Genomic DNA, 22222 nt, shown 5'->3' with positions numbered 1-22222 from the left:
AACGAACTCACGAAAAAGCACTCCATTTGGCCAGGTGGAAGGATCGAGCGCTTTGTCCCTCAAGGCAAGCGGCACTCCGACCCGGAAGGACAAGAACGACACAGTTGATGGATTTCGGTCCTTCGGAAGTAACCGTTTAACGAGCACGTCCTTGGCTTCGAGGCTTTTTGACACCATGTCGCTGACTTGCTCCTCAGTAACATCTGTGGCCAAACGCGAAAGGAACAGCCATAGTTTTGGTGTGGGTGCCGCCACAGTGCCTATGGCAATCTTTGCTGCCGTGCCAACGGCCAGCGGAGGGGGGCGTGGGGCACTGTTCTCACCAGAACGTCGAATTGTCGGCTCCTTCAGAGCCGACGCATAAGTTGCGGTTCTGTTGCCTCCAACTGGGTTAACGCAGTCTCCGGCCGGGTCCCGGTGATTTGACGTGTGAGACGGGCCGGTGAGCAGCGTGAGGCGGCGATCCATCTCGGTGAGAATGTCTCGTTTAAGCTCACCGAGCAGCGGGGCAAGGTCACGCATGAATCCTGTCATCAAGCGCTGGGAACTGCCATCATTCTGCGCACCAAGACATAAGGGGCAGATCCAAAGGAATGATATAGGTTCAATTTTATTGCTCATGGAAAATAAAACTAGTGGTACATAATGCAATTGCGTTACCGTTATTGTACTATCGCGCGAACGGCTGATATGGGACTGTAACAATCCAATCACATTTCGGTTGTTTAGATGATACTAGATCACGGTGCACGGTAAAATGAAAACGGTCCTACTTTGCTTCTACTCGCTTGTAGCTGCGACGGCTAAATGCACAAATGCTGGTAATGCTAATCCAACTACTGCTGTTATTGGTACTTCACTACTAATGCCCAAAACTGTACTAAAACTACATTCCTACACTCGCATGGGGCGGGTTGTCGATGCTTTTTCGGTTTGCTTTAAGAATGTGTACTGATTGACTACGATTTACTACATGCTAGGGTACCCGTACAGGGGTTATTACTTTTCGTGTTGTGCGGAGTCCGTTGCAGTCCTCCCCTAATGGTCTAGTGGTCTAGGGACCAAAAATTGCACAAATTGGAATGTGTTTCAATCCACCATGTCCTACGGCGGTTAGCCAACTTTAGCTTTGTGTCGCTACCGTGAAATTTGCCCATTGCTACTCTGATGCGACACTACGGTATATATTATAGGTGGGGTTTGTTGGAGGTGTTCCGGTGATCGTTCTCCGGCCAGCATCTAGCTGGCCAGAAGTTTTGAGGATTGTGCGTAGAGTAGCTAGGGGTAGCAAGATTTGCTTTCCACAGTTCACTGCGCCACAGTGGTGATGTCACACTTGATAACTCCATGGTTTTGAAGTACGGTCACGTGCAGCTTTTCGATCGGCGCTGTGCTATCAGCCTCGACGGCAGCCTCTTCTGCGAGTGCTGCTGGGCCACAGCCCCCAACGTGGAATGTAGATTTCGGAATGATAAAGGCAGACCGCTTGGCAAAGGACTGGGGTCGGTCCGTGTCAAGCTGGGGACGATCGGGCGTAAACCCGATACGGTAGTGGTACAGCACTGCGTGTACCCTGGTCGGATCGGTGTGTTCCAGTAGGTTCAATTCCTGTTCCGTTTCGTGGAGCTTACCATCGAACTGAACGTCCGCTAGCTTCACGGGTTCGGAAAGATTGCGGTACGAGAATGGTCCCAGGTCGAGGTGATTTTCCGTCTCGAGCGAAGCCAAATATTTGTCGATTTGCAACTGCTCCAGCTCCGCATTTTCCACCCGGCTACACTTGACGATCCATTCCGACTCGATGAGACTGCCGTGTAGCTCGAGCGACGCAGGTATGACCGTTCCGATCGGTTTAAGCTTCGGTAGCAGCGATTGATAGAGGCAGAAGTGCTCACTGTTGATCTGCCCGAATACATCCACCGGCTGCAAGATGATCAGGTCCAGAGTGTAGTCGTTGAGTAGGAAGATCTCCTGGATTGAACTAACCAGCATGATGCTTCCCATCGGAATTTCGTTCTGGTTGGCGATAAACTCGATCAGGTCCTCCGTTTGATCCAGACAGAACAACATGCGAGCTTTGCCGTCCTTCAGAAGCTTTAGCCCTGCATACGGAAATAGCGAAAGGTCGAGAATCTTTTCCATATCATCAAGCCCATCGGTCGCCTCGGTCAGACTGCCGTAGTACTCGTAGTCGCTCAGAAACTCCAGCACGTGCTCGTCGACGCTGATTTGATTGTCCAACGAGTTCAGGTTGTGTGCAATGGCAAGTGCGCCATCCTTGCACGACATCGTTAGCTTTAGCCGCTGATCTTTGGCCACCGGTAATCGTTGGTTCAAGCGAAAGATGGCCTGATTCCAGCACGTGTTTGTCGTGGGATCAGTACTAATGAAGTTCGTTTCATCCAGCTGCAAATCGAACCACACGACGAACCCGTCGAGCAGTAAACCATCGTCCAGACAGGTCAGCTCCACCTCGCCAACCTCCTTACCGTCGTAGTGGCGCACCAGACAATCCAAGTCGTTAAAATCAACCTCCATCGAAACCACCGTATCGGTAACGAACTCAAAATCATCGTTCGCCTGGATACGGCTAATGTCCTCCGCGTCGTAGCACTTGGTGCCCTCCTTGGACAGCAGACAGTTGCTGGGCAGCGAAAAGTCTTCGCTGAATGATTCATTGATTAAAATATTGCTTGCAGTTAAGGCGCGCGACTGGTAGCCGGACACGTGCAGGGTCACCTTTGCCGGAATGATCTTCCCCTGCGGTAACAGCAGATGCTTCTTCGCGTGGATCAACGTTTCGAGGATGCCCTCGCCAAACGCACCGCTATCGAGGGTCTCGGTGACGATCAGCGAGAACCGTTCGCCAATCTTCAGGTCCTGCGAGTAGCTCTGAAACAGGCAGATCCGATCGCTCAGCCCATTCGCGCCGAACACGTCCCGAGCGATCTGCACCATAATTTCCGACCCATCGCATGCGGCCGCCTTCCGAATGCCCTCGCAGCGCAGAGCGTAAATCGAGAGCAAACCAGTGCCCGTACCAATGTCCAGCACCTCGTCATACCCGGCGCCGATGTGGTGTTCGATTGCCGCCCGGAACGCTGCGTTGCGCACCACGTCATTCAGCATCCGAAAGTGCCACCGCTCGACCAGCTCGCATTTTGTGTTCTGCAAGTTCTGGTACGCCTTCAGATAGCGGGAATCCTGCAGCAGCACTCGCTCGAAACAGATCGACGCTTCCAACGATCGACCATATCTGTGCGTTTGATGTATGGGAGGAATTAAGAGAAAAAGAACTAAGTATTACTCCATTATGGTTCATTATTCTAGTCGTTTATTACTAATTGAGTAGTTGCGCATCAGCTGCCCTCTGCCTTAACTAACTATCTACTCCTAATATTTGGTGACCGTGTAGTAAGTAAGTGAAAATGTTACATAATCACAATGTTGAAAACTTTCGTAAATTCTGTCAGTTTCAAGGGGAAACCTTTAAGCGATTCTTTCCACCGACTGATGGCACTGGAAACCGCTGGTTGGTCATGCAGTAACTGCGCTGGAACGCTGAACGAGATCAGCGGAATGAACGGTTTATCGGACATCCTTCCCGCTTGATACACAACAAGGGGCACTTGCGACAGGCAGTTCTCTTGCGAGGCCACTGCATCGTACCAATAGATCACCGGGTAGCCAATGAACAGCCCGTACAGACTCGTGCGACACAACTCCCCAGCAAGTGACCATCGTTTGGGGCCCTCCGTCCCATGCTGGGCCAACAGTTCCGATCGCAAAGATGCAAGACTTGTTAGCAATCCCTCCACAGTGCTCGGATCAGCGACGCGAGGCTGCGGTAAGCTGGCGGACACATCGATCAGCACGGGCCGAAAGACGGACTGGTGGCTACCGAACCGTTGGGCATCGCAAACACCAAAGTCACTCGGGTCGTCCCCGAACTGGAGCACCACTAGTGTCCGCGCTATCAGATTGACCTTCTTGAGCGAGTCGAGCAGCGTGCGTGCCTCGGTCTGCGAAAGACACCCCACGTCCCAGAGGAAGCCCATTTTAATTCCATTATCGATCGCGAACAGTTGATGTGCTATTTCGCGGATCTTCGCTTTCGGTCGCACCTTCGCACGGAGGTGCCGCAACAGATGAAGATAAATCGGGTCCATGGCAGAGGCCCGGGAGGTGGGTAATTAAGAGCCGTCGAGAGAGCCAGTCGTCGCCAGGAGAGTGGGCGAGAAAAACGCAACCCCAGCGATACAAAAAAAAAGAAATGAGGAAAATGACCCGCCGGGCCTAACGCGCGATCCCGTACCTTTGCAGCCGGACGCCCGTCTCGTTCAGCAGCTCCGGATGCTCGGGAAAGTACTCCAAGCCCTGCTCTATGATTTCGAACACTTGTTCGATTTTGCCCTCCTGCTCAAGCTGATCCGCGTACTTGGTGACGACGAACAGGAACAGCTCCCGGAGCGGGTCCTCGTCGGTGGCATCGGGCGGAATCGGGGACCGCTGGTCGAGAACTTTCGAAGCGCTGGCGAAAGCCTTCTTGAACCTGGCCTGCGCTATGAAATCGTACACAACTTTCAGTTCACCGATTTCCTCATCACTACTCATGGTGCTTCAGCATTGGCCGCAATCACACAGCAATCTGACCACGGTCGCCACTCGCACGGATGGTTGCTGGGATTGATTTTCCTTGTCGATTGGTTCGCACCAAACAACACGCAACCGCTTCACGATTTTCCACCTTTCTGCGAGGCTACTCCGTTTTGCACTGTACACCGGAGTGTCCTGTGAGTTTTACACTTTCTGCCGCTCCAGTTGGTACAGCTTTTTCGTCCTGTGCCGAGAGAGAGAGAGAGAGAGAGAGACCGCGCGTGTATGTAGTTTGTAAACAGAAAGTGGTGCGCCGGCGTCGCCAAGCTTCCGGACAAGCTGTCAAAGTGTACCCATTCAAGGTCAGGTCCAGCACTTCCAGAAATGCAGCTAGGTTAGGGAAATGATTATCTTCGGCACCGATTGCAGGATGTTCGCATCCTGCGCTGCGATCTCTGCGTTAGATGGGTGTTCTAAAAAAGAGAGGAAATACGACAGCAAAACATTGACCTCAATCGTTTGCGCTTTCCACAGAACACTCGCAATGCGCATTTAACGCCCGCGCCCGGTATTTACCTTCGTCGATATGGACCACTGGTTCTTCTCACTGACGGCGTCATCAGCGTGACCTTTGAAATGTTGAACCAATTAGCATTTTCTCAGAGCTACAAAGTTAATTCTTACCGGCTCGACGGCAAACGCGCACGTGTGTGACTTTGTTGTGGCGCTCGGACAGGAAGGAATGTAAACAAATCGTCAATCCTTGTCTCACACACACACACTAAGCATCATGGGCCGGTTGCGCGTGCGGATGAAGCCGCCTGTGGCTGTGTTGGTGATGGGACGAGCATATGTTGTCATAACAGATACACGGTGGGAAAATTACATTGCAGAAAATTTAACCCGTCGTCGTTTTCGTCGGCTGATAAAGAACGCACCATTCTACGTGTTGCGCACGGTGATTCACGGAATCTGCAGGATGTGGGCCTAAAATTGGCCGCAGACTTTAACGGGGTCAAAAGGACAGCGAGTGCGAGTGAATATCGAGAAAGTCGGGTGATTCCGATTGGGCGCTTCACGATTCATTACCCAACCGTGAACCGCGTGTAACGGAACCGCGATGCGCTTCACAACGGCCGCCATTGCGCTGATCGTATTTATTGTGGTATTTTCCATATTCGTTGCCAACCTGGCAAGTCTGATTGGGATCGATAAGCAGCTAAGCAACCGGCTGGACGCTGCGGCGAGTGATGGCCAGCAACGGAACACCAAGCGTCTAAAGTTTGACGACCGGCCGGAACATCTGATGTGGTTCCTTCAGGTAGATGTAGGCGCTCTCGCTTACGTGGCCCCGAATAACCGAAGTCCTCCCCCGTTCGTCCTTTTAGATCTCGGACATACACATCAGTATGTACCTCGACCCGGTTCGCGTGCCGCAGTTGGTGGAGTTTTGCAACCGCACGGTGGACATCATAAACCCGGCCGTCGTGCTCGCTTCCGGTGATTTGACCGATGCAAAAACGTCAAACTTTCTCGGTTCAAAGCAGCACGAGCAAGAGTGGCGCTGGTACCACGAGGTGCTGCGCGACACGAACGTGGTCAATCGGACGGTTTGGCTCGACATACGTGGCAATCATGACAACTTCAATGTACCCGCGCTTCAGGCGCGCCAGGATCTGTTTACGAACTATTCTGCGCAAGGACGACACCATACGCGCTCGTACATGCACCAGATCGTGAAGGGTGGCGAACGGTACACGTTTATCGCAGTCGATGCTTGCCTCGATCCGGGACCCAAACGACCGTTCAATTTCGTCGGAATGCTGTCGATCAACGAAACACAGCATCTGCTCAATCTGGCCGAGCGTTCGCGGGCTCTGGGTACGAACTACACCGTTTGGTTCGGCCATTATCCCACGTCCTGCATTCTGACGCCCGGATTGGGTGCCGGCGGTATTCGCAATCTGATTGGGCGGTATCGGGAAGCGTACGCGTATCTGGCCGGTCACTTCCATACGCTCGGTGGAGCCGTCCCCCGTATGTACACGCTACAGAACGAAGGCTTCCTGGAGCTGGAGCTGGGAGACTGGATGCGGAATCGGCGGTACCGGCTGGCCGCGTTCGATCATGGGTATTTTTCGTTTGTCGACGTTCAACACAACCAGTGGCCGGTGGTGCTGGTGACGAATCCCAAAGACGCCCTATTTAATGTGCCCGGCAAGGAACCGATCGGGCCCATTCTGGAATCTACGCACATTCGGATACTCGTGTTTTCGCCGGCCGCAATCACCGAGTGCCAGGTAAAGGTGGACGGTGGCAGCTGGAGGGAATGTAGCCGGACCAGCCGGGAACTGTTTGTGGTGCCGTGGGAACCGACACTCTACAAGCGGGGCCTGCACAAGCTGTCGGTCTACGTGCTGGACGGAGACGGTCGGAGTCGCGTCGTCGAGCAGCAGTTCACACTGGACGGATCGCGCTTGCGGTTTGACTTTCTGGCCAAACTGGTGCTCATGTACGACACGAACCAAATTTTCCAATCCTTCTTCAGCGTCGCACTCATCGTGTATCTGGTGCCGTTGTGTGTGTTCCGTGTTTGGCACACTCTCGTTCGCAGTAAGTTCGCCCGGGGACGGAGCGCGTAAACTCGTGGCTAACCGGGGCGATCCTTGCTTTCAGGAGGCACCCTACCGAGACCCCGGCTGCGGACGTTCTGCTGTGGCGCTTGGATACGCAAAATGTGGATCCTCTCCACGGTTGATCGGCTTATGTTTCCGATCGTGGGCTACTGTCTGTATCTTACCTGTGGGCCTTGGTCTATCGGCGAAGTCATCGATGGCCACATGGGAGTGGTGTTTGTGTGGGGGATTTTCGTCAACAATGCTTTTCTCCCGGGCACACTCACCTATCTGTATGGCTTTTTCCAGCTAATGCTGTGCCAGTTGCCGCTGACCATCATTTTCGCCAACAATGTAGTGCGACGGTACGAGCGGCCGAGAAGGCAGAGAAGGCAACCACCTGCCTAAAGTCAGTAAATAATTTTGTTTTCTTTTGTTTTTTTGCCAGCTTCTATCCTCGCGGGACGGAGAAGAGCTACGGATGGCTGATGGCGCTCTGGAAGAACGCGGCCTTCATTCTTATCATGACGGTGGAAGTGATTTTGGCGGGCATCTTTTGGAACTCATACGGACTGCTTGCCTTCATCATTACGCCACTGCGGGCCTGGTCGATCGTGATGAACGTGATCCTCTGGCACCAGTCGCGGTACATTCCGGAAAAGTGTCTTCGGTCGGCCGCCACCGTTTGGTCCTCTTCCGAACCCAAACTATCCTCGCTGTCCCAATGAGCTGTGACATCATTACCAAGGAGCATTTTAGAGAAAGATTTTTTTGTCATTGAAATTGCTTAACGAATGGTTACCTTTACGACCAGACACACAGGCACGTTGAGTTGAGAATTGTTTAAGTTTACTGTCCACTCTGTGACACTTTATTTATCGACTGTGTGTTTTAGCCCTCTAGTCAACATCTTGCAGTGGTTTAGATTTAGTAAAGTGTCTATTTACATCATACATTTCCATCGCTCATTTATTGGGCTCGATGGGCAGGAAGGAAACATCTAACTACACACTCATATGTATTTAGATCACCCACTATGATATTGTTAACAAAACTGAACCTATCCGACCAAACGTACCAAAAACCGAAACAAAATCAAAGCAAATCGAGCAACAACTGTACCACCGTGAAGTCGCGTTCTTATGTCGATTCCCAATGAAGCAATCACGTAGAGAGGTAGAAAATTAGTCAAATCGCTGGAATGGGCCGTAGGAAAGACTAAAGTGATTAGGAAACTATATGTTTGATACGACGCCGTTAGAGCAACACACTGTAACATAGGTAACATATATCTATTAAAAGTATTACCCTGAGGCTGCTATTTTGTTGACAAACTAAAACATTTTCGTATAACTGTTATGTATTGTACACTGGGCGGCGACATGATGTGAGCAATAAATTCATTACAAAAAACACAGTGTGTACTTTTTGTATTAACAATCATTTTTAACAACTACATCTTGAATCACTCTTTTGCCGAAAGCTGCTCAGTTGATGTTTGTTAATCCAACTCTAATGTTCAACGAGAGTGAAATTGACGCACCGCCAAACAACACTCCGAAGCAAAGTGAAGCAAAATATGAGGCCTATTAAGGGTTCAGTTGTAAAACAAAGCACAATCGCCCACGACCTAATGAATGTGACAAGCAAATGCGTTTGTCGCGACTGAAGCCTGTATGACGAATGAGCATTACTCGGTCGTAAAAAGAGCTTTCGACCTAAAGGGGAACTCATTACTAAACGCCTTTGCAAAACGATTGAGCATAATTTTTCACGAACTATGTTGAATGTAAACCCTCACCCAGATCGGAGTGATCATATCAATCAATCAATTAATGTTTGTTTACAGTTGCTGTGTCGATACGGCTTTTTAACCCGGATCCAAAAGCCAATCGAATCGGCTCTTTCGCATCCTTACATCTGTAGTAACGCTAAGGACCTTATCGGAAATCGAACCATCAATCCAACTTGGTTGCAAAGCTCCAAACAAAATATTCTAGTATTGTAAATTTATCTATATTTTGTGTATCTTATTGTCGGAATTGATAAGTCATAAATGCCTTTAGAACAATTATGATCGCGCATGATCGCTTTTAGGAAAATTTAAAACCTTCCCATGGTCATCAGCTTGAACATTAAAAGAGAACGGAACAGAACTCCACCGCTGTGGCCAAGATTTCGGATGGCAAAAGAAAAAATAATCAAATTGTATTTAGCTGTACATAAACTGTCGCTCACGTTGAATCATTGCTGGCGTAATATGCTGCCGTTCCTTTGTGTTGGCGTGTAATTCCGTTGCTCTTCTTACTGTGTAACCATCTGTCTCCGCTCCAATTTATGATGATTGCACACGCACGTTGAGTGGAGGAGCATCACGAAGTAGCAGCAGCAGCCGCTAGTGTTCTAGCGGGCCCCGGACCAACCGTGCCGGCACTACGACGGGATCTGCCCCCTGTCCCACTGCGACTTCACGTGCTTCAAGTGCATTTATTAGCCACTGTCGCTAGTATTATCCAACATCATCCAGCTCACTAATTCCCGTAATGTGCTGATTGATGATGCAGTTTCACTAGCTGCACCGCATAGTGCAGGGCTAGTCCAGTCTAGCGAGTGGCGTTGCGCACTGCATCCAGTTTAGAAACTTTGCGCACCGGCTCAGGTCCGGCCGTTAGAGAGTGCATCGAAGGTGCCACATAGTGGAAGTTCCGTAAAATGTACGCCACATGGAAGGGCTTAGTTATGGTGTTGACGGTTGGTACGGTGGCTGCTGGTAAGATCGCCGGAAGGGCATTCCAAGCGTATTTCATGGAAGTCACGATCGCGCTAACCCTTATGGAACCGTTACCTAGAGCTTCCGAAGCCCTTCCAGTGCGTGAGCCAGATGGATATCAACAGCACCGAGGCGGCACTGAAGAGCGCTCTGTTTTGTGGCACAAGCTACAATCCGCGCTACCGGCCCGTTAAGTACCAGCAGGATCGCCTTGCGATGTACATCGGAGCGGAAGTGATCAACGTGGAGCGAGTAAGGGCACCTCTTGGTCTTTGGTTAGCAACAGAGCGTGACACTCCGTTTACTCTCCGTAGGTTCGTAACGATGATGCGAAGCTGGAGGTCACATTGGAACTACTCATGGTATGTGGTGTGATCGGGTCGGTTTTCCCATATGCCTCCGAAACGCACAACCTCTTTTCTCTCTTGCAGCAATGGTACGACGCTTTTTTGCACTGGAACAAACGATCGAGCCACAACATCGAGACCATCAACGTGTCAGAGCACGATCTCTGGACGCCAACGTTTGCGGCCAAATCATTTCAAAAGTACCCGTTCGGTGTTCCTTGTCCATTGCGGATCATGTAAACTCTTCTCCTGACTTTTCTAGATCTCCTCGAATCCAGAGCACACATACGTGTTCCCGCGTCAAGTGCCATCTCAGCTACGACGGCGAAGTGATCTACACCGTCCTTTGTACGTTCGCGGTGGACTGTTACACCGAAGCGCGCTACTGGGCGTTCGATACAAAGATATGCACCCTTCGCATCTACTCCGCGGAGTACGACACCAACCAGCTGTCGTTGTTCCACTTCCAGCGCCGGCTGTCGTACCCCAGCTACCCGTTGCTGCCATACAAGATAACGTCCTTCCAGATGGCCACTGTTAACAGCACGATGAGTCCCGAGTTTCGCATGGACATCGTGATCGAGCGGCTGATCGGTTCGCACCTCGTCGTGTTTCTAATGCTGATTGTTGGTCAGTCGCAGACTCAGTCTATAGGACGACTTCGTCATATTCGATTAATTTTTCGGTTACGGTTTTGTTTTCCTCAACAGTCCTCAGTCTGTTGAATCTCGTCATACCCTGGCTGCGGATCGATTCTACCGCTCGGACTATCACCATCATACTGACCACGGTGCTGCAAACGCTCTTCCTGGTGCTACTCTATTGGTACGGCATGGTGAAGATGAAGCCGGTCCTATCGTTGGCACATCTTCTACTCGGCACGTTCCTGTTCGGGCTTCTGGTCCTCGCCTGGACCTACTACGTTCGGGCACAGAGCGACGGATCACACGGTCCCCATGGAGCACCGCAGCAAGGGTTGGGCCAGTTTGTGAGTGTGCTGCGAAAAAACCGACCACTCGGTGCGTTCCTAGCGATCGGTTACCTCAACGAAAGCAGCAAGCAGGGAGAACTTTCAAGCGACTGGGAAGATGGCCATCACGAGCCCACTCACGCACCGCCGCACGCTGGTGAGGACGATAGTGACGAACCGGCGGCCAATGGAGACGGTTGCTACGTAGAGTGGAGTGAAATAGTGCAACCGTGCGATCGGATCCTCTTCTGTGCCATGCTCACTGCCTATTTTATTCTGTTCGGCGTGTATGCGTTCTAGTGGTTCGCCGCGTGCACTCTGTGTTCAGTGGATGAGACATCCATTTCCCATGTAGATTAAATCGACGAATAAACGTACGGCAAGAAAATACCCACAAACCACGAGATTAATTTGTACAGGAGTAGAGAGAGAGAGCTTTTCAGGTGATCTTTCAGCGATCTGACTTCAAGCTGCCCTTAGCACCTACAGTCTCCATTAGGCACACGTAATGAAGTCTGAAATCTACCAACAAAAGAGCAAAGAAAAGACAGCCCAGCATATTTTGTGCCAGTATGGCCAGTTTTTTATGGTTTCTAGCTTCCCAACGAAAACAAATGAACATTCAAACATTGCAAAACACTCAAAAGTTGGACATAAATGTTTCATGACTCTAGTGTTTCCATTTGCACCGAAACATTTGCCACCTAATCGGGTTGGTTTCGTCGTCTCGATCGTAGTTCCTATCGGATGCCTAGGCTGGGTCCAATGGTGCGCGCTCCGACGGGGGATACGCTCTTGACAGGAGTAACGTGAACGATAAATATGTATAAACTACGCTACGCTAGGAGGGAATAAGATTGTTTGAATGGTAGTTGATGTTTAAACCCCATTTGCTTTGCTACACTCACTACGCTGCCTATTAATGCACACTATCCATTACTTAATGTCTGATATCCTACGGCTACTAAACGCGAGTACACGCCTCGCCTTGAGTGATCATTATTCTTGAGTTCGGAACGCGGAACGGAACGAAGGAAGGAATAATTTCAATAGTTCAATCGCTCTGTTGCTAGGGAATCTACGAGTTTCGGAACACTACGCTTGGTTATTGAAGTCTTTCTGTATCTTATTAATTTTGTGCTTCTAACTGCTGGCTGATCACTAGTTGGTACGAAACGTTGGAGGAAATGCTATGCCTATTTCTGGTTTGAATCGTTCAGTGCTGTGGAGGAGTTTCTCGATATCATTCGGTAGCCGGCAATTTAGGTTAGATTAACTTCATACGGTAATCGACGATAAGCGATAGCTAACATACTACGTACCGAATGGGATTACCATACTTTCGCAAACTCAACAAAAACAATGTTTCTTTGCCACAAAACCACTTGAATGAAAACATTAGACAAGCAAGGTTTTAACTACGTTACGTTAACAAAAGAAAACAATTTATGCGAACGTCGAAACGCATTTGATATGAATCGAATTCTTTGGAAAGCATTCTGAGAAAACCAATTCCAATAACATGCAAAAACGCAGGCACGAGAAGACTAATAGATACGTTCGTTTCCTTGCTGTCGCCCTAGCGTGTGCTCGTTCTTCAAAAATTGCACCATTATCCGTTGGCGATAGGCGCTCGCTTCGAACCGTGTAAGTACAAAACAAGTTTTAACGACCGCATACTTTCGTTCGTATAGTTAATAGTTACACTCGTTAGAGTCATCTCTTAAATTTCTTCGTTTCAAAAAAGGGACGGTGATTAATTATTAATAATATTAGAGTTAATATTGTTACTTCGATCGTACCTGATACCGGTACGTGCCTAGTAAGTTATTCGTTACTCTCTACGAATTGTTTAATTTTTCACGTTTCATTTTGTTTCTCCTGCATCCTAAGGTGAGTTCCCGATTGCATTTTACGTCGGTTCAAAAACGGTTCATTCCTGCATTGTCGTTTGGGTTGTTCCAAATATTTTGCTTAAACATTGCTATTAATATAATAATTATTAGCTTTATATTCCTGTTCTCGAAGTGCTTTTGCTCTATTACCTTTGTTTTGTTGCTTTTTTTACAATAAATATATGGCTCGGTAGATTTTCATAATTTATTTTTAAATTTCGTTTCATCTACTTCCCGTTTGCACGAGAAATTTACAGGGACGCATGCCGGACGTGTATTGGCATGGGCTTGTCTGCCGGTTCTTGTGATGCGATCCTCTTCGTTACTGGTTCTAGGGATCTAGTTAGATTACGCCTAGATGGACTACGAAAAGAACGCTGTTCCGGCGTTACACTTGCAGTGATGTTTAATCTTTTGCGCCCCTTTTTTTCCTTCAGATTGTTTGTTTGTTCCAAAAACACTGCCGAAACGGACCGAATAACGTATGTAACACTTTTTACTAGGTAATTTTGGACGATTAGATGATTTGTTTAATGTTCCGAGAGGGTATGGTGGGCAAACTATTGCCACGGGCTCATGCTTGTACGAAAGTGTTACCATAAAGTACAACGTATTTTATTACCACATTTCTTGCCTCTAGTGGTTGCTTCACATTGACGGAAGTTTGATGCACGTATCCGTGGACATTACAGTTCCATCTTTCTTTTTTTTGCTTTAATTTACGTTGCAGTGTAGTTCAGTACGGAGCATGGCCATAACCGAAAAGGACACCACAACTTATATACATCCTTAATTGGACTACATTTGGACAGATAAGTATTACGTTGCAGTATCGTTGCAATCGTCTCTATCGGGTTAGGTTGAGTGGTACGTACCAGTGCAATTGCTATCGTTTTCCGCTATCGATTCAATGACCTTGTATTTCTCTAACAACTAAAGGAAGACCAAACGGGACTGATTGACTGAACTAAGTTTAAGGACGAATCGCAACAAACCTTCCTTTCTTTCCGCGGCTAGACTGTTTTGTAACACCCAAAATCAGCTACGTAGTGCATACGCTAATTCCTAGGTTAGTGCTAAATAATGTTGGCTAGCCAGGCATCGGCCTGATCAAGGATCGGCTTTTGCGATCTACTACAGATGATAAAGTAGTTTGCAGGCATAAGGTTTTGCCACCAGCTTTACCAGCTCCAATGTGAGTGGTATGCTCTAGAGCGCACATAGACACGGAAAGGACGTATCCTCAATAATTGTGCAATGCTACATATTATCATTATTTTCCATTCACTTTCCATGGTTCACCTTCCAAGCTTTCCATTCTAAAGCTGTACCAGAAACGGAAAAGTTAGTACTGTGGTACTAGGTTGGTCCAAAGTTGCATTTTTCGCCTCGCACAGGTATTGTTGAAAGGAAGAAACGAAAAGTAATCCACAAAAAGAACTACTCCACGCGAATCCACACCGGTAGCCAGCTGATCGCATTGTTAGATTGAGAAAGGTTTCCTGTTTTCGCACAATTTGCTTACTCTGGCTGCGGGCTGCCGGTGGTGTTGATTATTAGTCCCATTCTGTCTTCTTAGACCCACAACCGATGATGATGACAGTCCTTTTAGTAATCGTGCTTAATAGTCAATAATTTACCACTTATTATAAGCTGCTTTTGCTTGTCTCGAATCAGTCGCATATTCGTTCACTTTGCACGCATTCCCATGAGAAACGGATGCTGGTGCTGCCATCGGCACAGACTTTAGTCGGTGCAAATAAATATATCAACCATAATGGCGTCCGCTGCGTATATCGTGTATACACCCGGGATATAATATGTGGTCTATGCTGCATCGGACGCTGCTGCTCAGTACGTTTTATAACGAGTTGTATATTGCATCTATTCTACCTCGTTCGTTTCGTTCATGGATGGATACATACATTTTATGCAATATTTGTATTGTTGTTTCCTCTCTTCACTTCTTTTCATCATTCTAACCAGCACTTATACCATTTTAATTGAGTTCAGCAACCTCTTTTACCTGTGCTTGTGTGCTCAATTCTTTTCATCTCATGATCTCTTGTTCGTAGCGATCATTAGCCACCGCTATTGTACACAGGAAGTGCCCCATTTTAGAAGCACACAAAGATCGCCTCATTGTTGGTCGGTAACAGTACTTGGTACCAACAGCGCCAAACAACAACGCGAGATCGACGGTGACATGGTGGATACCGAGCGTAGCAAGATTTTTTGTCAGTTTAGTTCAACAGATTCGTTCACGGTCGCGGTTCACTGCCCGTGCTCTCCCGTTTACAGCTTCAAGAGCGTATGGAGGAAAGCCAGAATTTTGCGCTGCACGCTCACCTTATGTTAGAAGAACGCCTGGTTCGGATTGTTGCTGTTGTTCGGGTTTTGCAGACTGTTGCGGGCCGGTTGCCCACGTGAAAAGGCCGACTTACCTCCGCCGGTGCCACCTCCGCCTCCACCACCGCGCTGCGATACGGCCGGTCGGCGTACGTGACGCATTTCACTGTAAAATGGTGGTAATAAGGAATCGTATTAGGAAGATGGGCTCGCCGTGCTGTCGTATGGATGGTCGGTACCGGTCCATCTCGAGTTCTTCGAGCTTCTGCGTTAATCCCAGCTTCTGTTGCACTGCCAACCGCAGCAGTTGGTTGAGAGTCTTTTTCTCTTCCTCGGCGGCCGACAACTGGTGGGTGAGTTCGTCCACCTGCGTTACGTACTCCTCACAGCGAGCGGCAAACATTGCTCGGAGACCTTGACGTTGGGCATAAAAAACAGAGAGATAACACGTCAGTCCTGATGAACAGCGGGTTTGCCTTTCCCAACGGTAACATACTCGAGAATGTGGCGGCATCCTCCTTCAGGATACGCAGCTCGTTTCGCAGCTTCGACATTGTGTCGCTGACCACGAGCTTCTCGTTCTCGTACTTCGACTTCAGGTTGGTCAGAGCCACCTCGGCGGTATTCTTGTTCGACTTGAGCACCGTGCGCAGCGTGGCAATCTGTTCCCGCTTCGTCGACAGCAGGCTGCGCAGCTTGATGATTTGTTCGTGCAGATCGGCGATCTCTTCTTTTGCCTCTTTGGCATCGCCGGAGGACACGACGGACGAATCCGTCACCACCTTGTCCTTGTTCAGCTCGATCGTGTGTTCGACCGCCGTCTTGAGGTACCGGATTTGGTCGCTGACCGTGTCGACGTACTTGCGGATTTCGACCGCATCGCTCAGTGCCTGCAGATCCTCGAACACGTGCGGCTTCGAGGTGAGAATGTCGGACTTGAGCTGCGACTGAATTGCCGTCAGTGAATCGTTTTCGAAGCTGCAAAGGTAGTAACTTCGAATGAGCACCACGCGGATAAGATATTTTTTTGCTCCGTTCGTACCTAAGATCATCGTTCTTGTGATCGAGCAGCACGCGATTGGGGGTTTCACCATTGACCGTGCACACCAGATGGTAGAGCTGAGCAAGATCGTCACTTAGTGTAACCAAATTGCTGCGCGTCGTGCTCAAACTTTGGCCAGCCGTCTGAGAAAGGGCCGTTAGCACCTGGATGTCACTGTGTAGGTCGAGAGATTTGTGTTCCACCGATAAAAGCTACAGAAACGGAAACAAATGCATCAAATCATCGGTCGATCGATTGGGCGTCGCATTCCTACCTTGTTCTTCAGGTTCGTAACTTCGTTACGCAACACGGCCATCGCATCGGAACAGTTAAGCCCTTTCTGCAGCTCGGCCAGATCGGTCCGTAGAGTGTCGATTTCCTTCGCACTCAACGTGAACCAACTCGAGTACTTCATGATCGCCTCGTTTAGCTTTTCGTTCATCTCCTTGTCTTTGTTGTTGGGCACAGCTGTGTGAATAGCGGAACGAAGATTGTAATCAGACCACGCGAAAAGACCAGCACCTGACGGTTACTTACCGGTAATGTTTTCCTCGATCTGAATCTGCTTCTTGAGATTGTGGAGGGCGTCGACGTGGGCTGCCATCAGCATCAGTTTGGCCATAAAGTTCTGCAGATCGTTCTGGCTCTTGTCGAGGTTTTGCTGGGCATCGCGCAGGTTGGCAGTCAAGCAGAGCTTTTCGTTCTCCATCGTTTCGAGCTGTTTCTCCAGCTTCTTCAACTCGTTTAGATGAATCTCGGAGAATAGATCCACTTTCGTGCCATCCGGTGACTTCAGGTCTGCTGTTTCCGCTTCCAGCGACGCCTCGAGCCGTTTGAGGGTAGAGTCACTGCGGGGAGAACCAAAAGCATCCGTGTTTAAAGTTATTGTTTCTGGGATGCAGAGAAGTTTGGAGCCTACCGTAGCGCGGGAATTTCTTCTTCGCAGTCACTGCTGTTGAGGGCGCTTTCTTCCATGCCACGTATACTATATGCCAGATTACTGATATTGTACATTGATTCACGATTGATATGTGTATCGAGCTCCTTCTTCAAAGCGTATTTATTTTCTCGCTCCACCTGAAATCCGGCAATCGGTGTGTTCGGTTAGCAAATGTCACCGCTGGCCAAATGGTTTGCCCAGCTCAGTACTCACTTGCAACGCAGTCAAGGCGTCTTCCATCTGCTTCTCGGCAATTTTCTTAAGACTAGCAAGCTCTTCCACCTGTGAGTTCAGCAGCTCAATTTCTTCCGAAAGCCTTCGGATTTCATGCTTCGCTCCTTCAAACTCCACCTGGGGCAAAAAGTAAGTGGATGATTTATGGAGACATGGTTACTGCGATGTTAAAAAAGGGGCCTACCTGCGAACTGCGCAAGTTGGACACTTGCTTCTGGAGGGAAATGTTTTCTTCCTCGAGCTCCGAGTAGTCGGCCAACATGCGTGCCTCTCGGTACTTCATGTCCTTCAGTTCGGCTTTCAGGCGGGCCCGTTCCGCCTCGGTGCCGGACTTGTCGCGTCCGATTTCGGCATTTTCCTGCAGCATACGATCCCGCTCGCTGGTGACCCTGTCCAGCTCGTGGCGCAACTGCTTCGTTTCGTTTTCCAGCTCCACAATCTGTTGGTTGAGCGAAATTTCCATCGCCGCCGACTCGTTGAGGAGTGCATCTTCCTGCTCGATGCCTGACTTGGTGGTCACTTGTTGAGTTTTTTGGAACTTTTGCAGTGCCTAAAGGAGATACAATCGAGTTCCATTTTTATTTATTCGGCACGTAACAATCGTGATCCTTTTACAGCATTAAAATAAGCAATCGGCTAAGTAATCACGCAACAGTCGATCACTTTACCCATGCATTCCCCAGCGGCTTTTACTGGTGCTGATGACTGTGTCCTTCGCAACTGCCAAGTGGCGCAATTTGAAGATGCATTCCGTTTTTTGTAAATTTTCAGATGCACTAAAATCGGGGGGCCGGTGTGCCGGTTTATGGCCACCGTACTTGTGTGTGCGCGCATCGACACGAAGCAAAATGAAACCGGGGGGAAAATGAAAGAAATAACAGAAACGAAGCCAAAGAAAAAAAAACTAAACTATTCAACCACAACGATACCGCTACCATGTTGCACATTGTACCCTTCTTCTCGTTGCTCCGTGTTCGCCAACGGCATGTCGTGGCTGCTACACTTTCTTGCCGGGGAAATTTTAACGAATATCGAGCTTTCGTCGTGGTAGTTCCACCACCCGTTTGTCGACGCCGATAACGGCGACGGCCAGGCCAGCGACGGATAGGAAGGAAAGCAATTATTTGTGATACTATTTGCGCGGCCAGTATGAAACTGACCAGAGGCCGGCGGCCCTGCAGAACACACAGTGGACACAGTTTCGAGCACACTTTTGCTCTAATTGGAAAGCAATCGAGGAAGGCTGAGGAAAACCGTTCCGGTGGTCGTCATCGGTCAGTTGGCAGGAAAGAACGTGGTGCAGACGGAAGTGGAAATGTCAGCATAATTGGGCTTTCCATTCATTCATCATGGGCCGTTCCTTCTTCGACTGGGCAGAGAACAAAATTCTGTGCCATTTCGACCATCCTAGTCCAATTGAAAGATTACCCAATTAAAAAGTTGTATTGGCGACTAACGATGGCGTGATATTCAAATAGCAAGAACCAGCCGCCCGGAATTCCATTCCCGGTATTCTATAATCTCCGTTCCGGAACATGAGCCGCAAAAATATTTCGACCACATTTCAAAACTTATCTTAAACAGAAAAATATCAACAAAAAACAGAACGTAATCGGCTGCATCAAAAGGAGCTGGCCATCGTATTCGTTAAACACATCGATGAAAATTTCATCCATTACCCGCCACCGCCGGTCTCTCGGCTGGCCGGCTGGCCGAGGAGGGATGTGAAATGAAACGTAACGAAACGAGACCAAAATGTGTGCCCCGGTGATGAATCAGCCGATTGTTATAATTGTGCAGAGCCACGATTGCGTGGCAATTGCGTGTGTTTTCGCTTCTCTTCTGCCCTCCGGGAGGAAACGCGGCACACCTGTTAGCGCGATAACGCGCCGTGTCAAACGCGTTTTCCCCGGACATGCCTTCGTTCCGGTGTTTTTTGTCTTCTCCATCGAGTTTGCATCGTGACGCTTACCTCTTGTGTAATGTCGAGCTCGTGCTTGGTGTGATCGTACATTGATTCCAGTTCTTCGCATTTGGCTTGCAGATTCTGTTTCTCCTCGAGCAACACCAGCCCGTACTGAGCCGATTGAATGTTTTCACTGCTGGCCTGATCGAGCTCCCGCGTCAGCCGCTCGATTTCGGACCGCAAACTTTCCATCTCCGGTGCTGTTGCCATTTTTGCTTCGGCTTTTATCTGCGTGTGTCGTTTCGCTCCTTTTCCCGGTAGCAAATTTCACTCCTCGAACACGCAACGCCACGGAGCTGTGCAGGTGTTTAGTAATCCTTTTCTTTTTTTTGGTCAAGAACACTCAAACCGCTGAGGCCTGAGATCACCGACGTCGTCGAACGGTATGCGAAAGTTACGCAAAGGAATCTCCCTGTGCTGCCACGGAATGCTCGATGCGTTCTGGTAGCGGACACGGTCCAGAGGAGCTCCCCTCGCCACGCTCTTCCTCTGCCCTACCCGTGGGCTAGGAGAGGTGCAATATCCGCCTCGTGCCACCTCAGACCTTTGGGTGGTGACATTTGTCGGTTCTCTTCACTATTTCCACTCGCCACATCGGAAACGGTGAACTGAAGCGGCAAAAACACAGAAAACGAAACACCACCAGCAACAGTGCACGCAATCGAGGGACAGGTTTCTTTCTCAGCACGAACGAGTGTATTTTTGTTAACAAAAAAACCTTGCACAAAAACACCTCAATTTCTTTTTTGGCCTGTCCCGTGCCAAACGTGCCTCGCAAGCACGGCTCTTGCCGGATCGGATCTCCTTTCTGGCCACCGCCACCCGTGTGCAGTGTGGACGAATTTCAAGTATTTACTGCCACTTCGGCCACGGAGAAAGAGTTTTCTTTTCTGCCCGTGACATCATTAAATTGCTCGACATGTTGGCGCTGCCCAGTGGTTGTGTACGCCAGGCTCTCGGTGCCCAGTGAGTGAGTTTATTCACGACAAAGATTTTCGCTGACACATTGATTTCTTTCCTTTTTCTTATTTAGTTAGCTTTTCCTTCTTCTTGTTTGTGATTGTAAGATTTCTTCTGCCACTAGTTCTTCTCTGGATTCTCTGTAAGAGACCAAAAGGACATTTATACACCTTCAAAGCAGATAGAAGCTGAACACTTACTCTTTCGCAATTGATGTAATCCTGCTCTTGTTTCTATTCCTGTTCCTGCTCCTTCAGACTGTTGAGTTCCTTTTTTTTGCATTTGTTGAAGGAATAAGTAATAATTCTCTTCATTTGTTCATCAAACTGTTTAAATCTAATACAGTTTTTCCGCTTAGTTCTTTTGCTTTAGCTGATCGTCAATTTGTGCAAGATCTAGTTCTTTTTGCTCCAGGTCTCGTACCTTTTCCTCTAGGACTATTATCTGCTCCTGCAGATCTCGTCGTTTCTGTTCTAGATCAAGGTTATTCTGCTCCTGCAGATGCAGATCTCCTCCCTGTGGCAGTTTTAAACAATCAAATTCGGCATCGTCATCGACGACTTCCCAAGGCTCAGGCTCATCAGTTTCACTGGAAGTGTCAGTGGACCAGTCAGTGTCCTGTGACGCTCCTACAGCTTCCGATTCACAGGTCACATCTTCACAGGGCTCGTCGCGGCTCCTCATGGGGTATAACGCTGAAATGAAAATAAAATGAATAAGTTAGTACAATTGTTTCGAAGTGGGCACCCAGCTGGAATAAATCCCAGTATGGAACCTAACCCTCATGGTCATACCAGACCATAGTAGCAAACTGAACCAAAATGTAATACCTACTGGACTAACGGCAACGAAAGGGAAAAGACTAAGAACATGAGAATTGGCACATGCCGGACTGACGAGGATTAAAGTTGGTACTTTCTTAGTGGCCCAAAAATACCAACATTGGGTTCTAGCCTTTCTTAATTCAGCGTCAGAACGGTGGTGAAAGGCGCGTGGTGGTGAAAAGTACTTTCTTCAAGCTCAAACGCAAACGCAGCACCCGAATAACTCTTCCGGACAACCAGATCGACTTCCTGATTAGCTGCAGGCAGGATGTGATTAATACCACATCCATAATATAGACTCGGACCTAGTCGTAGCAGCTCTACGAGCACGCCTGGCACGATCGTTTCATCATCGTGATGGATCATCAGAAATGGAAGTTCTTGCCGCTATAAGGAACACTTTGGCACACTGTCAAACGATTGCGCAAATGAAACTAGGACCGGGATCTACACTACAGTTTCACTGATGATGACGGGAACCGACGATCGAAGAGGTCGCGGATGCCATCATTCAACAGCTCAGGAGGAACAAGGCAGCAGGACCGGAACCGGAACCAGACAACGTAGCTTCTGAGACATAGCTGAAACTGGTGAAAGTAATGCCAGGTGGTCAGCAAACCCTGGAGAGAAGAACAGCTACCAACATTGGAGGCGACCGTCGCCATCCTTAAAAAGGGGATAAAATGCTGTGCGAAAACTACGGATTTGGATCTG

The 22222-nt window shown here is 48.9% G+C and overlaps 4 protein-coding genes across 4 annotated transcripts; 2 read left to right on the top strand and 2 right to left on the bottom strand.

Moving 5' to 3' along the window:
• Window positions 1-859: 859 nt before the first annotated feature.
• Window positions 860-5101, bottom strand: LOC128271585 (protein arginine N-methyltransferase 9-like). The gene is made up of 3 exons (XM_053009171.1): window positions 4950-5101; window positions 4316-4840; window positions 860-3256 (listed from the first exon to the last, which is right to left on the bottom strand). Exons 2-3 carry the CDS (start codon window positions 4612-4614, stop codon window positions 1309-1311), a joined length of 2247 nt encoding a protein of 748 aa, XP_052865131.1. The 5' UTR covers window positions 4615-4840; window positions 4950-5101; the 3' UTR covers window positions 860-1308.
• A 457-nt stretch (window positions 5102-5558) lies between these two features.
• On the top strand, window positions 5559-8584 carry LOC128272234 (transmembrane protein 62-like). The gene is made up of 4 exons (XM_053010006.1): window positions 5559-5917; window positions 5985-7209; window positions 7273-7576; window positions 7660-8584. The coding sequence occupies exons 1-4, from the start codon at window positions 5717-5719 to the stop codon at window positions 7937-7939; spliced, it is 2010 nt and encodes a 669-aa protein (XP_052865966.1). The 5' UTR covers window positions 5559-5716; the 3' UTR covers window positions 7940-8584.
• A 1251-nt stretch (window positions 8585-9835) lies between these two features.
• On the top strand, window positions 9836-11688 carry LOC128274085 (acetylcholine receptor subunit alpha-type deg-3-like). Its single transcript, XM_053012171.1, has 6 exons — window positions 9836-9981; window positions 10061-10233; window positions 10296-10343; window positions 10413-10528; window positions 10591-10958; window positions 11039-11688. Exons 1-6 carry the CDS (start codon window positions 9924-9926, stop codon window positions 11596-11598), a joined length of 1323 nt encoding a protein of 440 aa, XP_052868131.1. The 5' UTR covers window positions 9836-9923; the 3' UTR covers window positions 11599-11688.
• Window positions 11689-15434: 3746 nt separating this feature from the next.
• On the bottom strand, window positions 15435-20452 carry LOC128274084 (protein bicaudal D). Its single transcript, XM_053012170.1, has 10 exons — window positions 19731-20452; window positions 17943-18308; window positions 17738-17875; window positions 17517-17661; window positions 17122-17430; window positions 16859-17052; window positions 16585-16796; window positions 16039-16520; window positions 15782-15956; window positions 15435-15708 (listed from the first exon to the last, which is right to left on the bottom strand). The coding sequence occupies exons 1-10, from the start codon at window positions 19932-19934 to the stop codon at window positions 15549-15551; spliced, it is 2385 nt and encodes a 794-aa protein (XP_052868130.1). The 5' UTR covers window positions 19935-20452; the 3' UTR covers window positions 15435-15548.
• Between the last annotated feature and the right edge of the window lie 1770 nt (window positions 20453-22222).

This window comes from Anopheles cruzii, chromosome 3, assembly GCF_943734635.1.
Source record: "Anopheles cruzii chromosome 3, idAnoCruzAS_RS32_06, whole genome shotgun sequence".
Lineage (NCBI taxonomy): Eukaryota > Metazoa > Arthropoda > Insecta > Diptera > Culicidae > Anopheles > Anopheles cruzii.
The sequence above is the reverse complement of the archived record's forward strand: the minus strand, read 5'-3'. Positions and strand labels throughout refer to the sequence as shown.

What these genes read in the sequence shown, in the direction of transcription:
- LOC128271585 (XM_053009171.1), bottom strand. Translation starts at nt 4,614, where the DNA reads ATGAGTAGTGATGAGGAAATCGGTGAACTGAAAGTTGTGTACGATTTC. An exon ending in ACGGGCGTCCGGCTGCAAAG is followed by an intron (nt 3,257 to 4,315) that starts GTACGGGATCGC and finishes TCAAACGCACAG; the next exon opens with ATATGGTCGATCGTTGGAAG.
- LOC128272234 (XM_053010006.1), top strand. Translation starts at nt 5,717, where the DNA reads ATGCGCTTCACAACGGCCGCCATTGCGCTGATCGTATTTATTGTGGTA. An exon ending in TTGGCACACTCTCGTTCGCA is followed by an intron (nt 7,210 to 7,272) that starts GTAAGTTCGCCC and finishes CCTTGCTTTCAG; the next exon opens with GAGGCACCCTACCGAGACCC. An exon ending in GCCAACAATGTAGTGCGACG is followed by an intron (nt 7,577 to 7,659) that starts GTACGAGCGGCC and finishes TTTTTTTGCCAG; the next exon opens with CTTCTATCCTCGCGGGACGG.
- LOC128274085 (XM_053012171.1), top strand. Translation starts at nt 9,924, where the DNA reads ATGTACGCCACATGGAAGGGCTTAGTTATGGTGTTGACGGTTGGTACG. An exon ending in TCACATTGGAACTACTCATG is followed by an intron (nt 10,344 to 10,412) that starts GTATGTGGTGTG and finishes TCTCTCTTGCAG; the next exon opens with CAATGGTACGACGCTTTTTT. An exon ending in GTTTCTAATGCTGATTGTTG is followed by an intron (nt 10,959 to 11,038) that starts GTCAGTCGCAGA and finishes TTTCCTCAACAG; the next exon opens with TCCTCAGTCTGTTGAATCTC.
- LOC128274084 (XM_053012170.1), bottom strand. Translation starts at nt 19,934, where the DNA reads ATGGCAACAGCACCGGAGATGGAAAGTTTGCGGTCCGAAATCGAGCGG. An exon ending in GATCGAGGAAAACATTACCG is followed by an intron (nt 17,053 to 17,121) that starts GTAAGTAACCGT and finishes CTATTCACACAG; the next exon opens with CTGTGCCCAACAACAAAGAC. An exon ending in GGATGCCGCCACATTCTCGA is followed by an intron (nt 15,957 to 16,038) that starts GTATGTTACCGT and finishes CCCAACGTCAAG; the next exon opens with GTCTCCGAGCAATGTTTGCC.